At 29.2% G+C, this 20,340-nt stretch overlaps 2 protein-coding genes across 4 annotated transcripts in view; both read right to left on the bottom strand.

Annotated features, from left to right (window-relative positions):
• LOC105261991 (flotillin-2) overlaps window positions 1-20,340 on the bottom strand; it is a 525,605-nt gene that overhangs the window by 387,098 nt on the left and 118,167 nt on the right. The gene's annotated exons all lie outside the window — the stretch shown is intronic.
• On the bottom strand, window positions 755-2,636 carry LOC101891200 (glucose dehydrogenase [FAD, quinone]-like). Its single transcript, XM_005188956.3, has one exon. It carries the CDS (start codon window positions 2,624-2,626, stop codon window positions 755-757), a length of 1,872 nt encoding a protein of 623 aa, XP_005189013.2. The 5' UTR covers window positions 2,627-2,636.

Raw genomic sequence — 20,340 nt, 5'->3', positions numbered from 1 at the left:
TAACAACATTTCCGCCCAGAAAAGTTGTCGATAACAACATTTCCGCCCAGAAAAGTTGTCGATAATAACTTTTCCGCATAGAAAGGTTATCGATAATAACTTTTCCGCATAGAAAGGTTATCGATAATAACTTTTCTATACAGAAAAGTTATCGATAATAACTTTTCTATACAGAACAGTTATCGATAATAACTTTTCCGCCTAGAAAAGCTATCGATAATAACTTTTCCGCCTAGAAAAGTTATCGATAACAACTATTCCGCCCAGAAAAGTTATCGATAACAACTATTCCGCCCAGAAAAGTTATCGATAAAAATTTTTCCGCTTAGAAAAGTTATCGATAAAAACTTTTTCCGCCTAGAAAAGTTGTCGATAACAACTTTTTCCGCCTAAAATAAATTGTCGATAACAACTTTTCCGCCTAGAAAAGTTATCGATAACAACTTTTTCCGCCTAGAAAAATTGTCGATAACAACTTTTCTGCCTAGAAAAGCTGTCGATAATAACTTTTCGATATAGAAAAGTTATCAATAAAAACTTTTCCGCTCAGAAAATTTTTCGATAATAACTTTTCTGCCTAGAAAAGTTGTCGATAACAAATTTTCTTCAGAAAAAAACTATCGATAAGTCGATAAGAAATTTTTTTTTTCAGATTTTTTTCTTTTTTTGTTTTTTTATTGTTTTTATTAGAATTTAAAAATAAATACAATTTAATAATAATTTCAAAATTTCCTAAGTGCCCCCACCCACCCTCTCACAATTTCCCATAATCCTCTTTTATTATATCCGCCGCCTTCTCAGCAATCATGAAAATCGGACCATTGGGATGTCCTGCCACCAATTTCGGCATAATACTGGCATCGACCACCCTCAACTTCTTAATGCCGTGGACCCTCAAACGGGGATCCACCACAGCCTCGGAATCGGTGGGTGGTCCCATTTTCGCTGTACCCGATTGATGGTAGATAGTAAAGGTCAGCTGGCGTATGTAGCACTGCAGATATTCCCTCGACGTTATATCAGAGTATTGCCGGCAACTGGGCACATGTTGCTGCAGGAGGGTGGCATTGATACGCCTCATGGCTGGCTGTTCTAGGAGGTGGATAATTTTTTGCAACCCCTTCACAAGGACATCCATATCGTAGGGATCCTGTAGATAGTTGGGATATATCAGCGGATATTGGGCGGGATCTTTGCTGCGTAAAATTATACGTCCCTTGCTGCGGGCCTGCAGGAGCATGGCAAAGATCAGGAAGACACTTTTCTCGTTGTCCACCACATCATCGTACAGGGCATGAAGGATGTCCGAGCGTATACCAATAGCCGAGGCCAGGAAGACATTTTCATGAAACGCTCCCGGTGTGGTGAACAGCTCCAGTTCAGGCCAACCATCTGGATCCTGGGGATTTTGTAGATCATAAAAGGCAATGGCCTCCACGGCCCCGGGCAGCGACAGCATGCTATTGCGTGTGTTCAACTTGACAATCTCATCAATGTCAAAGAAGTCCTCCACCGTCAGGGTGGTCTCATTGGTGACAATGTTCAGGGCCGGAGCTATGTGATCCTGGAGATTGTAGCCCACCGCCAAATTAGCCAAGGGTTCAATACCCATATCCATCAGATGTTTTGCCGGCCCCACCCCTGATAACATCAGGAGCTGTGGGCTGTTGATGGCTCCAGCAGACAATATCACCTCCAAGCGGGCCCTCACCTCAAACGACTGGCCATTGGACTCAAACAACACGCCATAGGCCTTCTTCGTTTTCGGATCAATCAACACCTTTGTGACCATGGCAAATTTCTTGATATGTAAATTGGGACGCTTCCCCTTGATGGGATACAAATAGGCCCGATTGGCACTCCAGCGTATCGACTGATCTGTGGTGGTTTGGATGTAGGACACCCCCACTTGGCGCCGGCCATTGTAGTCCACATAATCACTGCCATTCTGTATGGCAGCCAAAACAAAGGCCTTGCTCACCTGGGAACGCCAGCGGGCATAGGAAACCTTGACAGGACCATTGCGGCCCACATATTCCTCATCGGCATTGGGGACCAAAGAATCTTCCAATTTCTTGAAATACGGCAGCACATCCTTGTAGCTCCATCCCTCGTTGCCCATCTCGGCCCAGGTGTCATAGTCTCGGCGATTGCCTCTCGTATAGATCATATAATTCAGCACCGACGAACCACCCATGACCTTGCCCCTCGGGAAGTTGCAACGTCTATCCTTGAGACCCAAACAAAACTTATCCGAGGGTTGGGTGCGATATGCCCAGTTAATGTCATAGTTTGCCTGCAACATATTGGCCACAACGGGTATATCCATGGGCCATACCTCAGGACCGCCAGCTTCCAGCAGCAACACCTTCCACGAAGGAACCTCCGAAAGGCGGGCCGCCAAGGCACACCCCGCCGTTCCCGCACCCACAATCACAAAGTCATAGTTTTTCAATATCTTCACATTGTTGTCACTATACTCCAGATTGGACATGTTCATGCCCTCGCGGAACCGATCCAAGACGAAGGAGAAAAAATTGCTAACCGCTTGCTGGCCACCCACAGGCGGCAGGATGAACGGAAAGACAAGGAAGACCGTCACCAAGATAATATGACGTCCGTACATTGTGATCGCTTTGAGGTCGAAATTAGACTAGCCGCGGCCACAAGTGCGGGGAATCTTCCACACTTTCCCAACGAAAGTGAGAGTGAGACCGGGAGGTTATGGCTCAAGTGGTAAAGTGACTAAGTCGAAAAATTAAAATAATGTTAACCAAAGGCTACATTTGTTATCGATAACTTTTCCCTACGGAAAAGTTGTTATCGATAACTTTTCTCTACGGAAAAGTTATTATCGATAACTTTTCTAAACGGAAAAGTTATTATCGATAACATTTCTATATGGATAAGTTATTATCCATAACTTTTCTATATGGAAAAGTTATTATTGATAAGTTTTATCGATAACTTTTCTACACAGAAAAGTTGTTATCGATAACTTTTCTACACAGAAAAGTTGTTATCGATAACTTTTCTATACAGAAACGTTATTATCGATAACTTTTATATATGGAAAAGTTTTTATCGATAACTTTTCTATATGGAAAAGTTAATATCGATAACTTTTCTATACGGAAAAGTTAATATCGATAACTTTTCTATACGGAACAGTTATTATCGATAACTTTTCTAGCAGAAATGTTATTATCGATAACTTTTCTATACGGAAAAGTTATTATCGATAACTATTCTATACGAAAAACTTGTTATCGATACCTTTTCTGTATGGAAAAGTTTTTATCGATAACTTTTCTATACGGAAATGTAATTATCGATAACTTTTCTATACGGAAATGTAATTATCGGTAACTTTTCTAAACAGAAATGTTATTATCGATAACTTTTCTATACGGAAAAGTGATTATCGATAACTTTTCTATACGGAAACATTATTATCGATAACTTTTCTATACGGAAACATTATTATCGATAACTTTTCTATACGGAAAAGTTATTATCGATAACTTTTCTATACGGAAAAGTTATTATCGATAACATTTCTATACGGAAAAGTTATTATCGATAACATTTCTATACGGAAAAGTTATCATCGATAACATTTCTATACGGAAAAGTTATTATCGAAAACTTTTCTATACGGAAAAGTTATTATCGATAACTTTTCTATACGGAAAAATTATTATCGATAACTTTTCTATACAGAAAACTTATTATCGATAACTTTTCTACGCGGAAATGTTATTATCGATAACTTTTCTATGCAGAAAACTTACTATCGATAACTTTTCCATGCGGAAAACTTATTATCGATAATTATTCTGAGAAGAAAACTTATTATCGATAAGGTTTCTTAAGAAAAAACTTATTATCGATAACTTTTCTGTACAGAAAGCATATTATCGATAACTTTTCCACACAGAAAGCTTGTTATCGGTAACCTTTGGATAAAAAAAACTAAATATCGACAATTTTTCTAAACCGAAAAGTTGTTATCGGCAACTTTTTTGTATGGTAAAGTTGTTATCTACCAATTTTTTCTTTTATTTTTTGAATGAAAAATGTGACTTAATCTCTTTGCCATCGGTGAAGAGAATATGTTACCCCCAAAAACATTTGTTGTTGAATAATTCATACATAACCATTAGGCCAAATGAATTCCTATTTTTTGATGATTATAAACGAGACAAGTTAAACTTAGGTGGTGTTGTTGTTGCTGTTGCTGTGGTTATTGTTAACTTGTAAGGTCTACAACAAACATCGAACCTCAGAAAAAATAATCATTTGTCATCATCTTTAACAGCTTCTGCTATTTTGTCGGGTGAAATAGTTTCGCAGCAAACTATAATAACAAAATTGCGGACCCACGGTTATGAAAGAAAACGATCAATGAGGGATGACAAACACAAAGCGTGAACGCGCTGGTGTTTGATTTTTGGGACATCATCGCAGATAATGGCTGCAATATTAAAATTTGATAACATTTTGCTTTTGTAATAAATCACGGGGGAAGAAAAGATTTCGTTTGATAATGATCAATTTTTTTTTTTTAATTTTGGAAATTATTCCAAATAAAAACAAAAACAAAAAATGGGTTAGTTGCCCAATGTATCACCAAATTTGGGAGAGAGGGGATCGAACTTTGAAAAGAGTGTTGGAAATTTATTAAATCATCATCCCAAAGAGCGAATGTTCCGGAAATATTCCAGTATATTTTAAAATATTGTTTTCGGAAGTTGAATTTAATTTTGAAATTCTAAGGTTACCGTTATTTTGAATTTTGTCCGTATAATCTTATCCATGCTTGTCCTAATTTAATGGAATTAATTCTCAATTAGACACTTCGTGATGTGTCAAATTAATTAATTTCAAATATCGAAAATGCAATCAATCGTAACCCGCCCCACCTCTTCGAATTGGTCACGATCAAAACATTATTAATCTTAAAAATTCCCCTTGCTAAGATTACAAGCGTCGCTAATTGAAAATGACTTCCTAAACAAAACAAGAAAACAAACAAAACAAAAAATTGGCCAAGCAAAGCTCCATTGTTGGTGGAGATGATCAGAAACATGAACAGGGTACTCCGTTATTGTGGACATTAAAAAAAAAATCTCGGATCCATTAAAAAAATATTTTTAAAAGATCCACGTCTCTGGAAGGTCCTTTAAAAAATATTTTTAAAAAATCCACGTCTCTGGAAGGTCCTTTAAAAAATATTTTTAAAAAATCCACGTCTCTGGAAGGTCCTTTAAAAATATTTTTAAAAAATCCACGTCTCTGGAAGGTCCTTTAAAAAATATTTTTAAAAAATCCACGTCTCTGGAAGGTCCTTTAAAAATATTTTTAAAAAATCCACGTCTCTGGAAGGTCCTTTAAAAAATATTTTTAAAAAATCCACGTCTCTGGAAGGTCCTTTAAAAAATATTTTTAAAAAATCCACGTCTCTGGAAGGTCCTTTAAAAAATATTTTTAAAAAATCCACGTCTCTGGAAGGTCCTTTAAAAAATATTTTTAAAAAATCCACGTCTCTGGAAGGTCCTTTAAAAAATATTTTTAAAAAATCCACGTCTCTGGAAGGTCCTTTAAAAAATATTTTTAAAAAATCCACGTCTGGAAATAATCCTTAAAAAATATTTTTAAAAAGTCCACGTCTCTGGAAGGTCCTTCAAAAAATATTTTTAAAAAATCCACGTTTGTTGCTACTCCTTTAAAAAATATTTTTAAAAAATCCACGTTTGTTGCTACTCCTTTAAAAAATGTTTTTAAAAAATCCACGTTTGTTGATAGTCCTTTAAAAAATATTTTTAAAAAATCCACGTTTGTTGATAGTCCTTTAAAAAATATTTTTAAAAAATCCACGTTTGTTGATAGTCCTTTAAAAAATATTTTTAAAAAATTCACCTGTAAGGATAGACCTTAAACAAATATTTTTAAAAAATCCACGTTTGTTGATAGTCTTTTAGAAATATTTTTAAAAAATCCAGGTCATACGGTAGTCCTTAAAAAAATATTTTTAAAAAAATCACCTCTAAGGATAGTTATTTAAAAATATTTTTAAAAAGTCCACGTCTGGAAATAGTCCTTCAAAAAAATATTTTTAAAAAAATCACATCTGGGGATAGCCCTTTAAAAATATTTTTTTTTTTTAAATTTTATTTTATTTATTTATTTTTTTTAAATGCACGTCTGAGGATAGTCCTTTAAAAATATTTTAAAAAAATTACTACAGGGGATAGTCCTTTAAAAATATTTTAAAAAATTTACTACAGGAGATAGTCCTTTAAAATATATTTTTAAAAAAGTCATCGTCTTAGGATAGTCCTTCAAAAAATATTTTTAAGAAGTCAATGTCTTAGGATAGTCAATTAAAAAATATTTTAAAAAATCCACATTTGTTGATAGTAATTTAAAAAATATTAAAAAAATCCACGTCTGGAAAATATTTTTAAAAAATCCACGTTTGCTGATAGTAATTTAAAAAATATTTTTAAAAAATCCACGTTTGTTGATAGTAGTTTAAAAATATTTTTAAAAAATTCACCTCTAAGGATAGACTTTAAAAAAATATTTTTAAAAAATCCAAGTCTGCGGTATGGCCTTCAAAAAATATTTTTAAAAAATTCACCTCTAAGAATAGACCTTAAAAAAATATTTTTAAAAAATCCATGTCTGCGGTATGGCCTTCAAAAAATCTTTTAAAAAAATTTACCTTAAGGATAGACCTTAAAAAAATATTTTTAAAAAATCCACGTTTATTGATAGTCTTTTAAAAAATATTTTTAAAAAATCCACGTTTATTGATAGTCCTTTAAAAAATATTTGTAAAAAATCCACGTTTATTGATAGTCCTTTAAAAAATATTTTTAAAAAATCCACGTCTGAAGAAGGTCCTTTAAAAAATATTTTTAAAAAATCCACGTCTCTGGAAGGTCCTTTAAAAAATATTTTTAAAAAATCCACGTCTCTGGAAGGTCCTTTAAAAAATAATTTTAAAAAGTCCCCGTCTCTGGAAGATCCTTTAAAAAATCCACGTCTGGGGAAGGTCTTTTAAAAAATATTTTTAAAAAATCCAAGTCTGGGGAAGGTCTTTTAAAAAATATTTTTAAAAAATCCACGTTTGTAGATAGTCTAACAAAAATATTTTTAAAAAATCCATTTTTGTTGATAGTTCTTTAAAAAATATTTTTAAAAAATCCACGTTTGTTGATAGTTCTTTAAAAAATATTTTTAAAAAATCCACATCATAGGATAGTCCTTTCAAAAATATTTTTAAAAAATTCACATCTAACAATAGTTCTTTAAAAATATTTTTTAAAAATCCACGTCTAACAATAGTTCTTTAAAAATATTTTTAAAAAATCCACGTTTGTTGATAGGCCTTTAAAAAAATATTTTTAAAAAATCCACGTCTAACAATAGTTCTTTAAAAATGTTTTTAAAAAATCCACGTCTAGAGATAATCGCTAAAAAAATATTTTTAAAAAATCCACATTTGTTGATAGTCCTTAAAAAAATGTTTTTAAAAAATCCACGTTTTGAAAATTTATATAAAACACAACATTTTTAGGCTTCTGCGAGATTTTTTTTTTCTGTGGATATTTTTTTGTCTCTATAAACAATTTTTATACAAATGATTTAAAAAAATCTCGCAGTCATTGCTCTAATGTATCTGTGTGACGTCACAAGTATTTGTAGTGTGAAGTGGCATTACGTTGGTATCGAAAAGTCATTAAACTATTTGGAATTGCCCAAAACGAATTGAATGGATTTTTTTTTTTTTTTTTGACAAAGAAATAATCCAAACATTGTTATAAATATTTATCAGCAAAAAAATTATAAATAAATAAAAAAATAAAATCAAAATTTATTGTTGTTGCCGTGTTTGTTGATCCGTAGTAAATCTCTTGATGTGGTTTTTGTAGTTGTGCATTGTTCAGCGTTGGAGTCTTGGAGGCGACGATGAGTAAGTAAGTGCTTGAAATTATGAACACAGAAGATAACTAATAACCGGTATTCTTTCTATTTTTTGTGTGGGGAAGTCACTTCAAACTAAACTGAATTGAACAGAGTCATTTCGAAGAATTATCGAAAAAAATGCTCTTATGTTTTGTAATCTAACAGAAACAAGGAAGTTTTGCTTGTTTCGTCAATCACTAAATGGGGTTTGTTTTGATTTCTTTTTTTAAGAAAAAAAAAAAAATGGGAAATAGTCAGAAGCTAATTGAGCAAGAAACACGATATGAATATGCATTTTTATCAAGTCTTATATTGGAGCCCCCACGTGGTATAAAAAAATAATTCTTAAAGGATTATTAACAAAACGTGGATTTTTTAAAGGAATATCAGGAAATCTAGATTTTTTATAATGTTTTCTAAAGAACTATCAACAAACGTGGATTTTTAAAAAATAGTTTTTGAAGGACTATCCCCAGACGGGGATTTTTTAAAAATATTTTTTATAGGACTATCCTAAGACGTGGATTTTTAAAAATATTTTTAATATTTTTGACGACACGAACGTTGATTTTTTAAAAAAGTTTTTTAAACGAATATCCACAATCAAGGACTTTTTTAAATATTTTCTAAAGGACTATCAACGAAAGTGGTTTTTTTACAATATTTTCTAAAGGACTATCCTGAGGCGTGGAATTTTTAAAAATATTTTTGAATTGACTATACTAAGACGTGTTTTTTTAATTTAATACCTATTAACAAAGGTGGAGAAAGATTACTAAAAATTGATTTTTTAAAAATGAATGTGAAATGTTTAAAAATATCTTAAAAAGGACTATCAGGAAATGTGTTTTTTTTTTAAATTATCACCCAAAGGGGATTTTTAAAAAATTTCTATACATATTTTAAAGAGCTGTCAACCAACGTGGATTTTTTTTTTAAATATTTTGTTTACTGACCCACACGAACGTCGATTTTTTAAAAATGTTTTGTAAACGACTATCCACAATCGAGGACTTTTTTTTAAATATTTTCTAAAGGACTATCAACGAAAGTGTTTTTTTACAATATTTTCTAAAGGACTATCCTGAGGCGTGGAATTTTTAAAAATATTTTTTAAAGGACTATCCTAAGACGTGGAATTTTTAAGAATATTTTCAAAAGGACTGTCAACAAACGTGGACTTTTTAAAAATATTTTCAAAAGGACTATCAACAAACGTGGACTTTCCAAAAATATTTTTTAGAGAACTATTACCAAAAATGGATTTTTTAAAAATATTTTTAAGAACTATCAACAAACGTGGATTTTTTAAAATTATTTTTTAAGGACTATCCTTAGACGTGAAGTTTTTAAAATTATTTTTTAAGGACTATCCTAAGACGTGAAGTTTTTAAAAATTTATTCTAAAGGACTATCAACAAACGTGGATTTTTTAAAAATATTTTCTAAGGGACTATCGACAAACGTGGATTTTTTAAATATATGTTTTAAGGACTATCAAAAAAAGTGGATTTTTTAAAAATATGTTTTGAGGACTATCAACAAACGTGGATTTTTTAAAAATATTTTAGTAAACTTAAAAAAACGTTGGTTTTTAAAAATATTTGTTAGTAAACTTTAAAAAAACGTTGGTTTTTAAATATATTTTATGATAAATTAAAAAAACGTGGATTTTTTGAAAATATTTTATAACAAATTTAAAAAAACATTGATTTTTAAAAAATATTTTTTAAATTTTTTGAAAGGTGGTTTTATATTTATTTATTTATATTTTTATAAACTTAAAAGAAAACTTGGATTTTTTAAAAATAGTTTTTGAAGGGCTATCGACAAACGTGGATTTCTAAAAAATATTTTTTTAAGGGACTATCCTAAGACGTGGATTTTTTAAAAATATTTTTTAAGGGACTATCCTAAGACGTGGATTTTTTAAAAATATTTTTTTAAGGGACTATCCTAAGACGTGGATTTTTTAAAAATATTTTTTTAAGGGACTATCCTAAGACGTGGATTTTTTAAAAATATTTTTTAAGGGACTATCCTAAGACTTGGATTTTTTAAAAATATTTTTTTAAGGGACTATCCTTAGACGTGGATTTTTTAAAAATATTTTTTTAAGGGACTATCCTAAGACGTGGATTTTTTAAAAATATTTTTTTAAGGGACTATCCTAAGACGTGGATTTTTTAAAAATATTTTTTTAAGGGACTATCCTAAGACGTGGATTTTTTAGAAATATTTTTTTAAGGGACTATCCTAAGACGTGGATTTTTTAGAAATATTTTTTTAAGGACTATCCTAAGACGTGGATTTTTTAGAAATATTTTATTAAGGACTATCACCCAATGCTGATTTCTTAAAAATATTTTCAAAGGACAATCATTAGTATAAGCTATTTTTTAAACAACTATCCAAAGACTATCCCCAAACATGGGTTTTTTAAAAATATTTTTTAAAGACTGTAAAAGACGCGGATTTTTTAAAAATATTTTTTAAAGGACAATCATTAGTTGAAGCTCATTTAAAAATATTCTTTTTAGTACTATCCTAAGACGTGGATTTTTTAAAATTATTTTTTAAGAACTACCAACAAACGTGGATTTTTTAAAATTATTTTTTAAGAACTACCAACAAACGTGGATTTTTTAAAATTATTTTTTAAGGACTACCAGCAAACGTCTATATTTTAAAACTATTTTTTTAAGGACTACCAACAAACGTGGATTTTTTAAAATTATTTTTTAAGAACTACCAACAAACGTGGATTTTTTAAAATTATTTTTTAAGGACTACCAGCAAACGTCGATATTTTAAAAATATTTTTTTAAGGGACTATCCTAAGACGTGGATTTTTTAAAAATATTTTTTTAAGGGACTATCCTAAGACGTGGTTTTTTTAAAAATATTTTTTTAAGGGACTATCCTAAGACGTGGATTTTTTAAAAATATTTTTTTAAGGGACTATCCTAAGACGTGGATTTTTTAAAAATATTTTTTTAAGGGACTATCCTAAGACGTGGATTTTTTAAAAATATTTTTTCAAAGACTTCCACCAAAAGTGGATTTTTTAAAAACATTTTTTCAAGGACTTCCACCAAACGTGGATTTTGTAAAAATATTTTTTTCAAGGACTTCCACCAAACGTGGATTTTGTAAAAATATTTTTTTCAAGGATTATTTTAAGACGAGGATGGATGGAAATATTTTTCGAAGGACTACCCTCAAACGTATATTTTTTACAATTTTTTCTTACAAGACTATCTAACTAGGAATTTTTAATTTTTTTTTACAAGAATATAACCTTACAACGAATTAAAAAAAAATATATAACCAAACCTGAATTTATTAAAAAAAAATTTTAAAAGGCTATTAACAAACGTGAATTATTTGAAAATATTTTTGCAAAGATTATACACATCGTGGGTTTCTTAAATATTTTTTCAAGGAATATCTACAATCGTGGATTTTTTTAAAATATTTTTTTAAGGAAGGGCTATCCTCAGACGTATATTTTTAAATGTTTTTTCTTAAAAGACTATCACCTAACTGGAAATTAAAAAAAAATGGATTTAAAAAAAAATTAAAAAAATTACTACCAAAACTGGATTTTTAAAAAATATTTTCGAAAGGGCTATCGCCAAATTCGGATTTTTTAAAAATTGCTTTATTAGATGACGTGGATTTTTTTTTTTTTTTTTTTTTTTTTTTTGAAAAATTGTCTTTTTGTAACACATTCTTTTTTTGAAAAAAAATTTGTTACCCCAAACGAAGTCATTGTCTTCTTTATAGTTTTGTGTTTTGTTTTAAATGGGAATTTAATTAAAATTAACATGTCCAACGGAATACCGCGCAGAATATTAAATAGAGTAAGTTGTAAGTTTTAATTTGTCACAAAATCTTCCACTACCGGTCGGTCGTTCCACCCTCTTCACGTGAGACCACAAACAAACAAATAAAAATAAATAAATAAATAAAATAAAAAATAAACCCCTCTGATAAACTAATTATAACTGGCACGAGCAAAAAGTGTGCAACTGTGTGTGACTACTTTGTTAATTTCTAAAAATGAAATATAACATCAAATTAAATGCATCAGCAGCAATTAAGAAAAAAAAATTCAACACAACACACCCAAAAACTATAAAAAAATTAAGAACTCTTTTTGAATAAGGAATTCCTGAGATTGCGATCTAAGAAGACCCGCTCTGAAATGGGAGTAGCTTAAAATCCGTTAACAATACAAAACATGCGATTGGATTTTATGTATTCTACTTGCAGTTATTCATTATAACTGGCTTGGGGATTTTCAATTTAAATTTCAAAACATAAAACTTCCTATATCACAAATTTCAAAAAAAAAAAAAAGAACATCATGTGTGCCTTCTGAAATAATACCTCTACAATGCGAATTGCAGAATTCTAATGAAACCAGGTAAGATTCTATCGCCTCTCTCTCACATAGAATGTCCACAGCCAAGATTATTAGACAAATTAAGTCACCGTTTTTTTTTTTTTGCTTTTGTTTGTGAATTAAAAAATAAAAACTGGTAGGAAAAAATTACCGCATTTGGTGCGGTGATACTTAACAACCTGTCATAATAAATATTCACAACTTAGAAAATAATTATTGCAGGCAAATCAATACCAATCTCAAGTGTAAAAAACAATCGAAAGGAAAATTAAAAATAAATACATTATGTGCTCACATTACTTTTAATTTTTTACAATTATAACAGAATTAATTTTCTAGCGATTGTAACGTGACAAACTCTCTCACGTTTCTACAGCACGTTTAGAGGAAAAAATATATATTTTTTGAATCCACGTTTGTAGGAATTCCATTGAAAAAAAAACAAAAAAAAAATTATGAAAAAAATTCATATCTTAGAATTGTCCTTCAAAAATATTTTTAAAATATACTAGCTTGTTGATAGGCCTTTAAAAAATATTTTTAAAAAATCCACGTCTAACAATAGTTCTTTAAAAATGTTTTTAAAAAATCCACGTCTAGAGATAATCGCTAAAAAAATATTTTTAAAAAATCCACATTTGTTGATAGTCCTTAAAAAAATGTTTTTAAAAAATCCACGTTTTGAAAATTTATATAAAACACAACATTTTTAGGCTTCTGCGAGATTTTTTTTTTCTGTGGATATTTTTTTGTCTCTATAAACAATTTTTATACAAATGATTTAAAAAAATCTCGCAGTCATTGCTCTAATGTATCTGTGTGACGTCACAAGTATTTGTAGTGTGAAGTGGCATTACGTTGGTATCGAAAAGTCATTAAACTATTTGGAATTGCCCAAAACGAATTGAATGGATTTTTTTTTTTTTTTTTGACAAAGAAATAATCCAAACATTGTTATAAATATTTATCAGCAAAAAAATTATAAATAAATAAAAAAATAAAATCAAAATTTATTGTTGTTGCCGTGTTTGTTGATCCGTAGTAAATCTCTTGATGTGGTTTTTGTAGTTGTGCATTGTTCAGCGTTGGAGTCTTGGAGGCGACGATGAGTAAGTAAGTGCTTGAAATTATGAACACAGAAGATAACTAATAACCGGTATTCTTTCTATTTTTTGTGTGGGGAAGTCACTTCAAACTAAACTGAATTGAACAGAGTCATTTCGAAGAATTATCGAAAAAAATGCTCTTATGTTTTGTAATCTAACAGAAACAAGGAAGTTTTGCTTGTTTCGTCAATCACTAAATGGGGTTTGTTTTGATTTCTTTTTTTAAGAAAAAAAAAAAAAATGGGAAATAGTCAGAAGCTAATTGAGCAAGAAACACGATATGAATATGCATTTTTATCAAGTCTTATATTGGAGCCCCCACGTGGTATAAAAAAATAATTCTTAAAGGATTATTAACAAAACGTGGATTTTTTAAAGGAATATCAGGAAATCTAGATTTTTTATAATGTTTTCTAAAGAACTATCAACAAACGTGGATTTTTAAAAAATAGTTTTTGAAGGACTATCCCCAGACGGGGATTTTTTAAAAATATTTTTTATAGGACTATCCTAAGACGTGGATTTTTAAAAATATTTTTAATATTTTTGACGACACGAACGTTGATTTTTTAAAAAAGTTTTTTAAACGAATATCCACAATCAAGGACTTTTTTAAATATTTTCTAAAGGACTATCAACGAAAGTGGTTTTTTTACAATATTTTCTAAAGGACTATCCTGAGGCGTGGAATTTTTAAAAATATTTTTGAATTGACTATACTAAGACGTGTTTTTTTAATTTAATACCTATTAACAAAGGTGGAGAAAGATTACTAAAAATTGATTTTTTAAAAATGAATGTGAAATGTTTAAAAATATCTTAAAAAGGACTATCAGGAAATGTGTTTTTTTTTTAAATTATCACCCAAAGGGGATTTTTAAAAAATTTCTATACATATTTTAAAGAGCTGTCAACCAACGTGGATTTTTTTTTTAAATATTTTGTTTACTGACCCACACGAACGTCGATTTTTTAAAAATGTTTTGTAAACGACTATCCACAATCGAGGACTTTTTTTTAAATATTTTCTAAAGGACTATCAACGAAAGTGTTTTTTTACAATATTTTCTAAAGGACTATCCTGAGGCGTGGAATTTTTAAAAATATTTTTTAAAGGACTATCCTAAGACGTGGAATTTTTAAGAATATTTTCAAAAGGACTGTCAACAAACGTGGACTTTTTAAAAATATTTTCAAAAGGACTATCAACAAACGTGGACTTTCCAAAAATATTTTTTAGAGAACTATTACCAAAAATGGATTTTTTAAAAATATTTTTAAGAACTATCAACAAACGTGGATTTTTTAAAATTATTTTTTAAGGACTATCCTTAGACGTGAAGTTTTTAAAATTATTTTTTAAGGACTATCCTAAGACGTGAAGTTTTTAAAAATTTATTCTAAAGGACTATCAACAAACGTGGATTTTTTAAAAATATTTTCTAAGGGACTATCGACAAACGTGGATTTTTTAAATATATGTTTTAAGGACTATCAAAAAAAGTGGATTTTTTAAAAATATGTTTTGAGGACTATCAACAAACGTGGATTTTTTAAAAATATTTTAGTAAACTTAAAAAAACGTTGGTTTTTAAAAATATTTGTTAGTAAACTTTAAAAAAAACGTTGGTTTTTAAATATATTTTATGATAAATTAAAAAAACGTGGATTTTTTGAAAATATTTTATAACAAATTTAAAAAAACATTGATTTTTAAAAAATATTTTTTAAATTTTTTGAAAGGTGGTTTTATATTTATTTATTTATATTTTTATAAACTTAAAAGAAAACTTGGATTTTTTAAAAATAGTTTTTGAAGGGCTATCGACAAACGTGGATTTCTAAAAAATATTTTTTTAAGGGACTATCCTAAGACGTGGATTTTTTAAAAATATTTTTTAAGGGACTATCCTAAGACGTGGATTTTTTAAAAATATTTTTTTAAGGGACTATCCTAAGACGTGGATTTTTTAAAAATATTTTTTAAGGGACTATCCTAAGACGTGGATTTTTTAAAAATATTTTTTAAGGGACTATCCTAAGACTTGGATTTTTTAAAAATATTTTTTTAAGGGACTATCCTTAGACGTGGATTTTTTAAAAATATTTTTTTAAGGGACTATCCTAAGACGTGGATTTTTTAAAAATATTTTTTTAAGGGACTATCCTAAGACGTGGATTTTTTAAAAATATTTTTTTAAGGGACTATCCTAAGACGTGGATTTTTTAGAAATATTTTTTTAAGGGACTATCCTAAGACGTGGATTTTTTAGAAATATTTTTTTAAGGACTATCCTAAGACGTGGATTTTTTAGAAATATTTTATTAAGGACTATCACCCAATGCTGATTTCTTAAAAATATTTTCAAAGGACAATCATTAGTATAAGCTATTTTTTAAACAACTATCCAAAGACTATCCCCAAACATGGGTTTTTTAAAAATATTTTTTAAAGACTGTAAAAGACGCGGATTTTTTAAAAATATTTTTTAAAGGACAATCATTAGTTGAAGCTCATTTAAAAATATTCTTTTTAGTACTATCCTAAGACGTGGATTTTTTAAAATTATTTTTTAAGAACTACCAACAAACGTGGATTTTTTAAAATTATTTTTTAAGAACTACCAACAAACGTGGATTTTTTAAAATTATTTTTTAAGGACTACCAGCAAACGTCTATATTTTAAAACTATTTTTTTAAGGACTACCAACAAACGTGGATTTTTTAAAATTATTTTTTAAGAACTACCAACAAACGTGGATTTTTTAAAATTATTTTTTAAGGACTACCAGCAAACGTCGATATTTTAAAAATATTTTTTTAAGGGACTATCCTAAGACGTGGATTTTTTAAAAATATTTTTTTAAGGGACTATCCTAAGACGTGGTTTTTTTAAAAATATTTTTTTAAGGGACTATCCTAAGACGTGGATTTTTTAAAAATATTTTTTTAAGGGACTATCCTAAGACGTGGATTTTTTAAAAATATTTTTTTAAGGGACTATCCTAAGACGTGGATTTTTTAAAAATATTTTTTCAAAGACTTCCACCAAAAGTGGATTTTTTAAAAACATTTTTTCAAGGACTTCCACCAAACGTGGATTTTGTAAAAATATTTTTTTCAAGGACTTCCACCAAACGTGGATTTTGTAAAAATATTTTTTTCAAGGATTATTTTAAGACGAGGATGGATGGAAATATTTTTCGAAGGACTACCCTCAAACGTATATTTTTTACAATTTTTTCTTACAAGACTATCTAACTAGGAATTTTTAATTTTTTTTTACAAGAATATAACCTTACAACGAATTAAAAAAAAATATATAACCAAACCTGAATTTATTAAAAAAAAATTTTAAAAGGCTATTAACAAACGTGAATTATTTGAAAATATTTTTGCAAAGATTATACACATCGTGGGTTTCTTAAATATTTTTTCAAGGAATATCTACAATCGTGGATTTTTTTAAAATATTTTTTTAAGGAAGGGCTATCCTCAGACGTATATTTTTAAATGTTTTTTCTTAAAAGACTATCACCTAACTGGAAATTAAAAAAAATGGATTTAAAAAAAAATTAAAAAAATTACTACCAAAACTGGATTTTTAAAAAATATTTTCGAAAGGGCTATCGCCAAATTCGGATTTTTTAAAAATTGCTTTATTAGATGACGTGGATTTTTTTTTTTTTTTTTTTTTTTTTTTTTGAAAAATTGTCTTTTTGTAACACATTCTTTTTTTGAAAAAAAATTTGTTACCCCAAACGAAGTCATTGTCTTCTTTATAGTTTTGTGTTTTGTTTTAAATGGGAATTTAATTAAAATTAACATGTCCAACGGAATACCGCGCAGAATATTAAATAGAGTAAGTTGTAAGTTTTAATTTGTCACAAAATCTTCCACTACCGGTCGGTCGTTCCACCCTCTTCACGTGAGACCACAAACAAACAAATAAAAATAAATAAATAAATAAAATAAAAAATAAACCCCTCTGATAAACTAATTATAACTGGCACGAGCAAAAAGTGTGCAACTGTGTGTGACTACTTTGTTAATTTCTAAAAATGAAATATAACATCAAATTAAATGCATCAGCAGCAATTAAGAAAAAAAAATTCAACACAACACACCCAAAAACTATAAAAAAATTAAGAACTCTTTTTGAATAAGGAATTCCTGAGATTGCGATCTAAGAAGACCCGCTCTGAAATGGGAGTAGCTTAAAATCCGTTAACAATACAAAACATGCGATTGGATTTTATGTATTCTACTTGCAGTTATTCATTATAACTGGCTTGGGGATTTTCAATTTAAATTTCAAAACATAAAACTTCCTATATCACAAATTTCAAAAAAAAAAAAAAGAACATCATGTGTGCCTTCTGAAATAATACCTCTACAATGCGAATTGCAGAATTCTAATGAAACCAGGTAAGATTCTATCGCCTCTCTCTCACATAGAATGTCCACAGCCAAGATTATTAGACAAATTAAGTCACCGTTTTTTTTTTTTTGCTTTTGTTTGTGAATTAAAAAATAAAAACTGGTAGGAAAAAATTACCGCATTTGGTGCGGTGATACTTAACAACCTGTCATAATAAATATTCACAACTTAGAAAATAATTATTGCAGGCAAATCAATACCAATCTCAAGTGTAAAAAACAATCGAAAGGAAAATTAAAAATAAATACATTATGTGCTCACATTACTTTTAATTTTTTACAATTATAACAGAATTAATTTTCTAGCGATTGTAACGTGACAAACTCTCTCACGTTTCTACAGCACGTTTAGAGGAAAAAATATATATTTTTTGAATCCACGTTTGTAGGAATTCCATTGAAAAAAAAAACAAAAAAAAAATTATGAAAAAAATTCATATCTTAGAATTGTCCTTCAAAAATATTTTTAAAATATACTAGCTTGTTGATAGGCCTTTAAAAAATATTTTTAAAAAATCCACGTTTGTGGAGAGCCCTTTAAAAAATATTTTTAAGAAATCCACGTTTGTGGATAGTTCTTTAAAAAATATTTTTTAAAAAATCCACGTTTGTGGATAGTTCTTTAAAAAATATTTTTTAAAAAATCCACGTTTGTGGATATTCCTTTAAAAAATATTTTTTAAAAAATCCACGTTTGTGGATATTCCTTTAAAAAATATTTTTTAAAAAATCCACGTTTGTGGATATTCCTTTAAAAAATATTTTTTAAAAAATCCACGTTTGTGGATATTCCTTTAAAAAATATTTTTTAAAAAATCCACGTTTGTGGATATTCCTTTAAAAAATATTTTTTAAAAAATCTACGTTTGTGGATATTCCTTTAAAAAATATTTTTTAAAAAATCCACGTTTGTGGATATTCTTTTAAAAAATATTTTTTAAAAAATCCACATTTGTGGATATTTTTTTAAAAAATATTTTTAAAAAATCCACGTTTGTGGATATTTTTTTAAAAAATATTTTTAAAAAATCCACGTTTGTGGATAGGCCTTGAAAAAATATTTTTAAAAAATCCTCGTTTGTGGATAGTCATTTAAAAAATATTTTTAAAAAATCCACGTTTGTTGATAGTCCTTTAAAGAATATTTTTAAAAAATTCACGTTTGTGGATAGTCCTTTAAAAAATATTTTTAAAAAATCCACGTTTGTGGATAGTCCTTTAAAAAATATTTTTAAAAAATCCACAATTGTTGTTAATCTATTAGAAAATATCCAAAACTGGTTTCGCCTATCAAAGTCCCCTACCTTCAATTTCCCCGGTTTATTTTCTAAAACAACACAATTATTTTCCATAATTCAAAACTATTAATCATTCACTGCGAAATAAATTATGATTACAGTAAAATAATATGCATGTTGCGCTCGTGTTACCCTCCATTGATTCTATAATCGCCAGGTATCGAGAGGTCATCATGACAGTACAAAAAAAATATAAATAAACAAAAAAGTTCGTAACTTCCATGTGTTTTTAATAGAAGTTGACTTCATGCTTTGCCACCATTCTGCGGATTCTAAGCCAGCTATGGCAAAATTACATGACTCCGTTGGAAGATTGCATGGCGTCATTCAAGCGTCTTTAGACAAGCGCAGCAGTCAAGGTAAGCGTTAACAATGAACTCTTTGAAGAGATTGCAATAGAATTGCCGAAGCCACTGCAGCTGCAAAGCGTGTTACGAAGTGCAGCGTTGAATTATTTGAGGTTAGCTTCTGGCTATGTGTGTGGCAGGCACCAGCAACTTGTGGTAACGGCAATAAAAGCTCGAGGTGTTGATTAGAAATACTGCAAGCTTTGGTGGTGGGCACAAGTGGCGTAGTGTATTCTTTCTGGGGAAGGTGACCTACTGTAACTTCCTTTATGCCCACAAATTGAAATTTCCATTGGTTAGTTCGAATTTTGATTTTTTTTTTCATTTTTATTTCCCCCCCCCCCCCTAGAATTTGGCCTAACCACGCCCCGGATTTTTTTTTTCAAAAAAACATGCAACCAACTACTCTAACTTGTTTCGACTTTTGTCAAATTTTGTTCAGGTTTTTTGTGGCATTTGTGGTGGTTGTCTTTGACCGAGTTTTTCTCCAATTTTAAACGTATAATTGCAACCTGTCCCTCGTCTTGGCCAAGTTGGTAATATTGGCCATAAATTTGTTCGGTTATAAAATTGTAAGTTGTTGTGATAACAAAGTTGCAGTGGCAGTTTGAGGGTATTTTGTTTCGTGGAGTTACCGGCAACGTTTTGTGAGTTTTTTTTTTTGTGTCTCGAAGTTTCCCAATAAAGTTATTGACACTGGTACTTGAAAATCAAGTTATGTTACGCAAATACTTATTGTTCTGAAATTGGCTGTTTTAGA

This window comes from Musca domestica, unplaced genomic scaffold, assembly GCF_030504385.1.
Source record: "Musca domestica strain aabys unplaced genomic scaffold, Musca_domestica.polishedcontigs.V.1.1 20, whole genome shotgun sequence".
NCBI classification, from domain to species: domain Eukaryota; kingdom Metazoa; phylum Arthropoda; class Insecta; order Diptera; family Muscidae; genus Musca; species Musca domestica.
This window is presented reverse-complemented; position numbering and strand designations above follow the sequence as displayed.

Coding starts and splice junctions, on each gene's coding strand:
- LOC101891200 (XM_005188956.3), bottom strand. CDS start 2,626: ATGTACGGACGTCATATTATCTTGGTGACGGTCTTCCTTGTCTTTCCG.